Source organism: Musa acuminata, chromosome BXJ3-4 (genome assembly GCF_036884655.1).
Source record: "Musa acuminata AAA Group cultivar baxijiao chromosome BXJ3-4, Cavendish_Baxijiao_AAA, whole genome shotgun sequence".
Classification (NCBI taxonomy): domain Eukaryota; kingdom Viridiplantae; phylum Streptophyta; class Magnoliopsida; order Zingiberales; family Musaceae; genus Musa; species Musa acuminata.
The window spans coordinates 41821582-41833358 of NC_088352.1; the positions used below are offsets into that span (position 1 = coordinate 41821582).

The 11777-nt window shown below is 35.9% G+C and overlaps 1 protein-coding gene across 1 annotated transcript; it reads right to left on the reverse strand.

Moving 5' to 3' along the window:
* Nucleotides 1-4544: 4544 nt before the first annotated feature.
* Nucleotides 4545-10595, reverse strand: LOC135636874 (uncharacterized). The gene is made up of 4 exons (XM_065148987.1): nucleotides 9699-10595; nucleotides 9413-9618; nucleotides 5185-5265; nucleotides 4545-5079 (listed from the first exon to the last, which is right to left on the reverse strand). Exons 1-4 carry the CDS (start codon nucleotides 10357-10359, stop codon nucleotides 4696-4698), a joined length of 1332 nt encoding a protein of 443 aa, XP_065005059.1. The 5' UTR covers nucleotides 10360-10595; the 3' UTR covers nucleotides 4545-4695.
* Between the last annotated feature and the right edge of the window lie 1182 nt (nucleotides 10596-11777).

Consider the following 11777-nt stretch of genomic DNA (forward strand, 5'->3'; position numbering starts at 1 on the left):
ATTATTTCATTTATACATGATAAATGGATTTAGTGATATAAATCATATTAAAATCCCACTCGAGTTGATGCATATTTTCAATTTTTCATGTTCTAATTAGTAATTACAATTGATAGATATTTGTGAATTTTATTTTAACCACTACTCAATGACCCAATTTGCTAAATCAATTTCAAATTTTACGACTAAGCATCATAGTCCCGATTTAATCAATGAAAACTTGACATACTAAATCTAAAAAAATAACATTATTAAATTTTATCCTATGAACAATCAAATACATCTCAAATTCATTTCAATCATTTATTTATTTATTTTTTAATTGCATACATTCTTTTCAAACTAAATTAGGCTAAAGAACACTCGAATAGACGGAGAATGTATAAATATTGTTAGGATTGATACAATATTTGTAAAATCGTTACAAGATTCAAATTTACCTGACAAGAAAAATTGTTCATAATCTTTATCTTGAGTGAAAAAATAAATCTCATTCTTTGTATTTGATGATTCTGATGTAGTAAAAATTTTATTTTGAAACCATGTAAATTAGTTTTCTCCCTCCTTCAATAAATCGTAAAATAATTTGATCCATTATGATTTCCATACTTTCTCCTCCTCAAACTTCCATTTCTAAAGTATTATAGTAGTTCAGTTTAGTTTAGTATTTTCCTCGTTTGATCATTGCAAGCGAAGAGATTACTTCTACGATCGAAAACTCAAAATAATAATAACAATAATAATTGAGGGAGGGATTTAATCATGTTTGTTATCATGACCAAAGCATCCAAAACGAATCTTCGGGCCACAAAGCAATCGTCCTTCCTCGATTGCCTCCGCAATTAATGCCGGCAGTGTCCGAAGCAGCGGCTGTCGTCTTCTCCCCCTTCCTCACACCAACTTCTTAATTGCCTCTCGACTACCTCTCACTATGGCATAACATGTGTCTCGGCCAAGCGGTCAACCACGTCAACCGCGCCTGCCATTGGTCGGATAGATGCGGCCCCCACTGTCTCAGTGGATGGAAAGCCATGATCGAGTGGTTGGCCGCTGGGCCGAGACAGGGAAGTCGATTCTCTCGTTGGCGTTGGGCGTGAAACAGCAATGATAACTAACTAGAGCGATCACAATTATCTAATAGATTATATATGAATGAAGGGAGAGACATCGATTCACACGGACTCGGCAAACGTCGTCAAGTATTATTTGTATGATCAATTAATACAAAAAAATATGGTGATTTTTCGAAAAAAAAAAAACCTTTATTTTATTTTTTTTTCCATGAGGTATCTCGTTTCTAAAATTTTCTATCGTGAATACCCCGTTCATCCCGATCATCTTATTTCTAAAATTTTATAAAAGTATTTATGTTTATAATTAAATTATATTTTTCAAAAATACTAAAAAAATATTATAATATAGTAAAAATATATAATATAATATTTTATACTACATGTTATAATATTTTTTAGGTCTAATTATAAATTATCACTTCTAAATAGTTATCTTTAACATTCCAATCCTTATACTTTTCATAATTATAGTGGGATTCGTATGTTTATGAAAGTAAAAGATTTAATCTCGTTTTTTCTAATTCTATTAATGGAAATACCGTAAAATTCATTATATAATATTTTCGTAAGAAAAATAAAATTAAATATTTTACTCTCATAAATATAAAGATGTTAATATAATTTTTAAAAATATAAAGATTGAGATCTAATTATATAAGATAATATATAATTAGTCTTTTTTTTATTATATTATATATTTTAATACTATAAAAATTATAAAAGATAGAATTTTCTTAGAATTCACCCAAAGTTACGGTACGGAAGGATAAAAAATATTATTACGATGGACCAAATCACATCGGGAGACATGGAATCCGGCGAGTAATCCATTCATGATATAGCAATCAGAGCTGAACTGATCCAACGTACTTAATTTAATATAATAAAATCAAAAATTAATCTACGAGAAAAGGTTTTATGCGGCTGATGAGACGGAGAGTTCACGTGATGTTGTTGTTTCTGTAGTCAGCATCGAAGTAATGGAAGCTGTGACTGTGGTGGAAGAGAGACTTCCAAGTCGAGGGTGGTACGGAGACCGTACATATTACGGTCATAGAGTCTTCTCTTTCCGCTGAGAGGAAGACTTTTCTTTCTTTCGACTGTGACAGATTCCTCCGTGTGGTTTGATGGAAATGACTGGAAATTTTGTACTCGTTATGTGAATTGGATAGTTCGGATAGGATTCGTTTGGAAAAATTGTAAGGAAATCGAGAATTTGATGTTCGATTTGTTCGTTTGTTAATTATATTATGTTGAATTGAAATATTGAGGTGTTTAATTTGAAATAGATTCGATATAAGATAATTTTGTGAGAACTTGTGATGTACTGAATATTAGAAAAAGGGGATGATTGCTAATAGCAAAGATATTATTATTCAATCTACTAGGTAAAATTGAATATTATATGTAAGCATAAAATCTAAAATATGTTATATTAAATACGAAAATAATCTTTATTTCAAGATTAAAATTAAATATTTAGATCTAATGCGGAACTAGATCTTTGTTTCTTTCTTTTTATTTTTTCACATGACCACCTAAATTGATGAATTAAAAGATTAAGGGAAGAGAGATTGAGAAAAAAAATTTAATCTATCAATATGCAATTAGAATCTAAAAGAAAAATCATAATCAGAATCCAATCATATCTATAATATATTTTACTTAATTAAATAAAATCACATAATCTAACATTGTAAAGTTACGATCTCTACTATTTATCAGACTCATAATTCCATCTTCAAAGTACGTGCAAGCCTCTATTATTAAGAAACCTAAAGAATGCGAACTGGAGGATGAGTGTGATTGATTATATTTGATGAGAAAAGACACGAATCCAAGAAAAAGATTAAAAATATAAGGATGATGAGTGCTCGGAATCACAAGAAAAGAGAGCAACAATTGTTTATGAAGGCGTATTCATTTGAGCAAATCTTCTTGGGAAAGGCAACAAAGATGATGAGGGGGGAGCTATCAACATCAAGACTGACAGAAACATTACTCCATGTCTCTTCGAATTGCAAGGGGCCACTTGAACACTACCTTCCCAATCTTTATTGGGTCACATGAAATATAGGAATTCGGAGTCTGCTATTGAATCAGCTGGTGTTTTCATTAACAAAATACATGATTTGAGCCATTGAAATCAGCCACCTATTCTTGTCAAGAAATAAAACTTGCCCCACCAAAAGAAAATTAATGTATGTGATTAGAAGATAGTGATTTTAATGAAAGCTGTGATGGTCTTCCATCTTATTGTGGAAGATACCGAGATAGAAAACTGAGCATGACTCATTGAATACTTAATCATGAGGATTTTGACAAAGGGGGATCTCATTGATTTTGTTGGGTATGACGAGAGATATGGCTCCCATTTCTCCTCGTAAAGAAAAGATAGAAGAATTGAGACCCACTCTTTCTCTTTGTTGCCATCACATATCTTTCATCTCCAAGCCTCAAAGCTGTTGAATTCTCGCTCTAGTCTCCGACCCATCAATATAGCAGGACATGGGGTTGTCACCAACTTGAAATGGACCATCTTAGCAGTGCTTAGCATCTTCCAGCTATGGAAAGGCAATAATTTAAGCTCATGTAGGTTTTGGAGATCGGGAGCCACAGATAGAAGATTGAATCAAAGATTTAAAGCTCATCAAGTGGACTCCAAACTCGGTCGAATTAATTTTAGTCGTCAGGATTTTAAGTTGATTTAGTTTCTCGATTGATCGAAACACAATAAATTCTGTCAAGTTAACCTCACACTACATGTGTTAGATATACAAATGTTTTGTCGTCGGACGACTTAAGTTTTCTTCTTTAAGTCTCTTCTTATATATATTTTTGTATCGCTAATATCACACGCTTTCTAACTATAATATCTTTAGTACATATCTATACTACAAAATATGTAAGCATATATATTGGCAGGTGTAAACTCAGGTGTCAGCCCAAAATTTCATGGACATAGAGGCAGGAATCTCACTGGATGATGTGGTTCTCATCATAGATGCTGCATAACAGAGGATTCTCCAGCATCTTATTGGGTTTATTTGAGACAAACCATGTCAGAAATAGTTAGGCTTAGCTACATCAAACAAAAGCAAAATAAACAACACAAGTATGGTGTGCAAGGCTCTCACACAAAGTTGGAGAAATTTTCCTCAATGACCTGATTTTTATGTTGGCAAAGATCTACTCACGCAATTTTTATGTCACTTTCTGTATGAAGAGGTGTGTATGTAATATACACACACCTTTATCTAAAAATCTATGATGCAAGTAATCTGCGCTCTTAACTCGAAAAAATTTGCGCCCAAAGAAGACTCAAACAACTTAGAAAGTAAGAGATAGCTACCTGAAACCAGATTATAAAACACAGGGCCTGCCTGCCCACTGAGAGGAGACTATTGACCTTCAAACTAAGCACAGGTCTATTTTCTCAACCAGTTGCCAAAAGTTTCAGTTCATCATCGATAGTTCAAAGAGATGCATCTGATATATAATCATAATCCCCAGATACAACAGTGACTAGTTTAAAAGGAAGCACAGTTTTTAGATTCAACAGTACCCCTCAAGTAAAATAGCTACTGCTTCAAAAGACTAGCCAAAACAGAAGGTCCAGAATCTAGGCACTCGTGTCCAACTCAACATTTGCAGAGGTATGACCTCCATGATTAGTGTACACAGCTGAACCACTAGACCGGCCACCTCTACCCCTTGCGTTATAATAGTTTCTGGGATGGTAGCCAGAGTCATAATACTGGCTCCGTCCGTTCTGGTAGCCACCACCCCCACCTCGGCCACCACGACCATTTGCATAACCCCTCCGACCTCCACTACCTCCACCACCGCGTGTTGCCCCTCTCTGGTTGTGATAGGACCTCCGGGGATTATGTTGTTCTTTCTTCTCTGTGTCCCTCAGGTTTTGTTCCTCCATTTCTACTTCTAGTTTTTGCTGATCCTGTTGGTCAGAGGCAGCATCCACAGGAGAGCCCGTGTCTGGTTCATCCTGCGAGGGAAACACAAAGGAAAGGGATGTAGAAAATTTAAATATAATTTACCAAAGGAAGAGAGGCACTCTAACTTGTTTAATTTACCAAAGGAAGATGGTTACCATCTTCAGAGATTCATCAACAAGATTATCTTCATTATCAAGGTGAGCTTCCATTTCTCGAAATTCTTGTTGCTCATCCTCCTGATAAAAGTAAATCTCCCTGCCTCAGCATAATATTAAAAGAATACAAGTGATAGCTGAACTTTAACTACCAACTATGATCGGAATACATTAATTTTCAGTCAAAAATTACAATACATGTTATCCATAGTAATTTACCATGGGTACCCATTATGGTCTGATACACTAACTTGGATGTTTACAGAATTTTATTTATTTTTCACTACCTTGAAAGTAATTACACCATTAAGTAAATTGTTAACAACATAGACACTGTTGAAATCTCATGAACTGGATGTTTGTTATAACAGACAGTTTTAGAGTTTCTAACATTCAAAATACAGGTCAGTCTGATACAATGCTGACCAAGTACCAATTTCAGAATATGCAGTTTAACACTGCTTGATATATATTCATTTTATAATTAACTTATTCGGTGGAATAAGATGGAACAAGTCAGTATACCGCTTGGCATCTTGGTGTTTATCAGTCTGACAGGTTATCAAAACTACCGTCAGACAGATGTTTAAATCAATGGTTTGCACACACAATTCTGCAAAGAGAACTTATGAATCAACAATTGAACAGATAAAACAACAACATTCTTTAGTAATCAACTCTGTAATATTACTTTTTTCCTAAAAAAACCTTATCAAATAAATGAAATGATTGTACAAACTAAGAAACTGCTTATTAATAAAAAATTTATATATGCCTTGTATAAAGAGAAAAGTGACCAAGTGCACAACGGATCCTGCTAATACAAGACCAAGAGCAGGTCAACATACACATATTTATCCCTTCAAGCAAAGAGAATGTTTCTGTGAACCTGGCATGCAATTCACAAAGGAAAAACTTTATCATAGCGCCAGGGTTTGACCATCATAAATAGACATTGTACAAACACATTAAAAAAGTTTAAAGGTAAAACCATGAAAAACATCTATTTTAGGATTTCTTGGGTCCATTTGCCTAGTTATAATAGTCCATGGAAACCATAACATTTTCTGACTAAATGATTAACATGAAAGGGAGGTAACATCATTGATTTTGTGGTGTTACCAATCACTGAACCTAAAGTTTGTTAGTTCACCAAAGGGATTTTACCCAAATCTTTGAAGGATAGAGAATATCAAAAGTCATGCATTATGTTTTTCCAAATTGAGCAAACTAGAGTTCAAGAGGTAGAGCTGCATGTTCCTAACTAGTTCAATATGATCTTCAAATCGCCCAATAGCATAGTACAAGGTTGACACTAAATGGGTTGTCTACAGAAATGAATGACGTTTCACCCGGACCGATATGTACTGGTCCGGGCATCAACCGGTACACAGACCGCCCCCATTTCAAGCAGTCTGGTTTGCCCATATAAAAAGAAAATTTTCCTAACCGTGATTGCTTCTCACGCATGTCATGACCTCTGCTTATCACGCATGCCATTGTGACCTCAACTTCTCAAGCACACCGCCACCAACTCCACTTCTCACCTCGCTGAACACTGCGACCTCACCGCATGTTGCCGGCAACACCTTTGCCCTAATCACTACCCTCTTCTCCAAATCTAATACTTAAGGTAGCAGATGCTACATTAATCCTTACGGGACCAGATGCTACATCAGGGAGAGAGAGAAAAGGCAAAAGTAAACTGTAACACAAACTCAACTCTACTGATAAGATAAATCAGGCTCCAAGAACCCTTAATTACCACAAAGTACAACCCGATCAGTGACCTCTCCAGATGTCACCACCATGACTTTCCTCTAGTTTTTACATTGATTTATGATTTCCAGTACCAAGGGTATATTCCATGCTTGATGGACTTTTGCATTCAAAAATGCCTTTAATGACTGTTTTTGGCTAGAAACAACATCACATCCTGCTATCCTACTACTACGTAGAAAGCACAACAATCTAAAGTGCCCTTTGAGGCACATCAATCAAAGATACAAACAGAGATATCTACTGACGGGGGATCCTAACCACCAAAGTTGGTCTACAAGAATCAGAGTGCACATTGAATTTGACCAGTAATTTACATCGGTAGAAGAATAAATATTCAATCAACAGCTCATCTGGATCCTTCCTATCCTACACCAGACTCATACATTGTGAATGTAGCTAATTTTCCCTAGATCTTAGCTCTCAGGGCATAGATGTACCTCATTTTTTCCCATATAGTTTGCTTTGGAGATTGGTGAAAAAAGTTAAATATATGTATTCTGTACATGTGTTTGCTTCAATGTTTCTTTTGTTTTGCCTTGCTCTATCTCTGTTTTCCTTTTGTAATAATTGATTAATATTATATTCATGTGTATGCTTCGGTGTTTCTTTTTATTTTGCTTTGTTCTCTCTCTGTTTTCTGTAATACTTGGTCAATAACTGATTATGTTCATGTGGTTGCTGGTGTTTCTTTTTGCTTCGCTTTGTTTCTCTATCTGTTTTCATCTTGCGATACTTGGTCTGTGCGTTGTAGACCTTAGATTCAAGGCATAAAGAACAGATGGAAGTTCTATTGTTAAAAATGAAAACAAAATATGGTTCCTAATGAAGTGCAAGGTGTCACAAAAGCTGCAGCAACAGTATCAAAACTATAAGTACATTACTTAAGCAGAAGCAGCTAACAAGATTCCTCAACATGATCTCAGACCTGCTCAAATCAAAAAGCTCAAGATTCAACAGCAGCTGAACATACATATGCACATATAACCTTAAATAATTTTAGCAAAATATATACAAATTATTAAAATATCAAGAATTTTTATTTAACAATAATAATTATTTAATTGAAACATTATCTTTGTTCATCTTCAAAAGTTATATATTTAAATAGTCATATTAGTTGTAGTATCAGGTAAGTCGGATCTGGTCTTCCACAAAATGGTGGAGTGTGAATAATGAGTTGCAGATTAACTCACCAAAGCCACAACCCACTCAGATCAACAAATAATCGAGCCATTTGAGTTTACAATTTAAAGTGTTTAGGGCCTGAAGAAGTGTTCATTTTCTCTTTGTTTTTACGAAGACGTAAGCTGCAGGATAATTAATCCTGAATCAAGTACAACCAGTAGCAGAGCTATACAAAAACTGGGGCACATTGATCTAAGTTGCTAAAATTTTCATCACACTTCTGTAAAAATCTACATGCTAATCAGCAAGGAATTTCAACTAACGAAAGAGATGTTCAGTCACAACCTGATAAAGAGGCTCTATAGATCCAAGCTTACTAATAATAGTCCCAATACAAAAGGACGGATCGCAAAATATAATTATTTGACTCTTAGAAGATAGATTGTTATAGTAATCATTAGCTTTCCTTTATACAATTTGTTCTAAAGAATTATATTGGTAAGGCAACTTCAAGCTACTTCATGACCTTTCCACCAAAAAAAAGAAAACCTTTCCTAAGATTTTCAGTATTCCTTATGGGCATACTTGCAGTACGATATGAACCAACTTTGTTGCTTTTCACAATTGTAAAGGTAGCAATATGAAAAAAAAAACAGTACAAATAATATATTTCAATAATAACAAATAAAAATATTTGGTTCTACTTTTAGGGGAATGAGAGTGGGTGTCATAGTGAACCTAGGTGACTAGTTTTCGAGTCATGGAATCCTACATTGATCCTTGAAAATACTACATCAGTGGGAATCATATTTACTCTAACACATCGATTAATTTCACATCGGAAATGAATAAAACTAAGATTAACTTATAAAGGTTTGATGGATATACTATTGTTAACTTTAACTTAAGTATTTTGATCAATGGTTTAGGTCAAACAAAATTGATGAATCAATTAACTTATTAAACCCGGGTCAAACCCTACCTCATTAATGCAGGTTATACTTTAATAATTTCTATGAGTTCAAAAAATTCAACAATCATTCAATTTCCCTGCAAAAGGATTTACTGTCCTTTTTCTTGCCTCAACAGAAATTTGATCATCAGGAACATATATTTGAACTAACCAACCTGGCATTTATGGAAGTTTTCAGGAGTCTAATTCATCCGTCAGGTCAGCATATGACACTAACTAGTGAAGACCAACCAATGCCATACTTACCGTGAAATCCAGGTGCTAAAATGATAAATATAGGAACAAAAATAACACTGCAAACAACATGGGTAGAAGAGCAAATTAGTTCCTGCAAGGCAGAAACTTCACCTTGTGCTGATAACCGACTGGAACAGAGGAATCTTCAGTTTGAACCATGGGTGAAGGCATGGTGGTGGACTCACTGATCTGCACCTGACAAGCAGCGCCGTATTTCCCCACTGCTGCTGCCACATCCCCAGGGGCTTTCATCTCCGGCGTAGTGGTGAAATAGTCTGAAGCCAGAATCTTGTTCAACTTCTCCCTCATTCCAGCATCTACAATTCATAACATAAGAGTCAAAACCAAAAACAAAGGGAGAAGAACGCCAAATGATCATCCATTTACGAGCACTAACAGGTAACCGAAGAACCCGGATGAATGGGCTGATCAACGTTCAGCAGCCAAAGCTTCGCATGCTGGAGGCAGACCTGGAGGGCGTTCTTGTGCGAGATCCCAGAGTAGACCGGCCGCGAGGTGACGAGGGAGCCAATCGCTGAGATCGCGTCGAGGTCCTGTTCCCCCAGTAGATCGGTGGCGTCGTCAGTCACGTAGTCGTACGTCAAACAGCAACCACGCTCGTGGGTCCTTGTCAGCATCGTCGCCGCAAACTCGCTCTGCGGCTTGACGTCAAACAGGCACCCGAAGTAGAGCAAGGTCAAGAGGTCCTCGACGGCGGGACCGAGCTCCTCCTTGTCGTCGTCCGCGGAAGGGGCAGCAGTGGGTTCTTCTTGGGGAGCGGGGGGAGGAGGTGGAGAGGCGGCGGCGGCGCGTGCGAGCTCCTCTTGGACGGCGACGGCGAGGGGTTGGCGGAGCTTCTCGTACTCATCAATGAGAACGGTGATGGCGGGCTTAGAGCGGAGGACCTCCTCCTGCTCCTTGTTGAGGGGCTTGCCCTGCGCGAGGCTCTCCTCCATCTGCAGGATGCGGTTGTACTTCTTGCGCAGGGCCCGAAGGCGCTTGCTCATCAGGTTCTGCACTGGCCCGTCCACAGCTGCCTCCATTCCCGATGACGCCATCACGGCCTCCGCCCTCTCTCTCGCTCTCTTTCTCTCCTTGCTTCCTCTTCCTTCTCCTCCTCCTACTGCTGCTACTGCTACTATTACAGTCGAAACCGCTCCTCTTCCGCTTACCACTATCCTGCAACGGCAGCTTCGGTGTCTCCTCCCTCGCCGCCGATGTGCGACTTTTCTAGCGGCGGCAGCAAGGGTTTGGGGATTGGGGTGGGGGGAGAAGAGAATGATTGACTTTAAGATACGTGCCCATTACTTGTTGGATTGGATCTCTTATATTAAATATATTGATGAAGGGCAGTGTCGGTTTAATAAAAATTGATCGTCACCGGATTGGTATACCTGTTTCATGATTTGGGTTGAAAGATGGACCCCATAAACAGTGTCCAACAAGGCAAGACAAGTAATCCGTTGAACTGTACATATAATGCGTTGCTGATAATATCAATAATATTTTTAGAATAAGACGTTCATTTTGGTCGGTTCGACATTTCATATATATATATATATATATATATATATATATATATATTATTTGCCTAAAAAATAAACAACAAAAAAAACCATATACTTGTTTTTTACAGTAAAAATATATATTTAATTGATGTATTACTATATGTAGCGAATGATATAAAACTAAGCAACCACACAAAGCGTATTTATGCTCGGTGTGCTTATTTATACTTTTATTTGTTGAGAGTCTAAAGTGCTAATGCATTTTTATGTTTCCTTAAGAAAAAAGATTGAAATTTGCTAAGCATGTAGTTTCAGTTTGGAATAAAAAGTAAAAAAAAAAAATATTTATGATATGTTTATGTTAGGATGGTCTTTGATAAAAGATGGTTTTTCTTTTTTGATGTAATTTACAGAATAAATTGTTTGTTAATTATGAAAATTACTTAAAACAATAACAAAAAATGCAAAAAAAAACCAAAAGATGATATGACTAATATTAAATAACAAATTAAAAAAAATTTCAATAACAATATTAAAAAGTGAAAAAATAGAAACAAAATAACTAAGAAAGTTATGTCGATAAATGGATTCATAAACTATTGACATGACTTTTTCTCTTTCATAAAATTATTGTTTCCTTCGACAATTGATCTTATTATTTACCATTTGTAATATGGAATTTGAAGGCATATAAAATTTAAAAGATTTACTTAATGAGATAGTTATATATATATATATATATATATATATATATATATATACATATATGATTAATGATGTGTTAGAATAAATGGTCAAAACTTAAGAAAGATGGAATAATTCCATTAACCACGTTAACCTGAGAAAGCTATTTTGGTAAGCATAAGCTGTGAGAGGCCAAAAGACTTGGTTGATCTGCCATTACCTATTCTTCTGTGGCCGCCTCTTACTCGCTCGCGCTCTCTTTCTCGCACCTGCATATCATCACG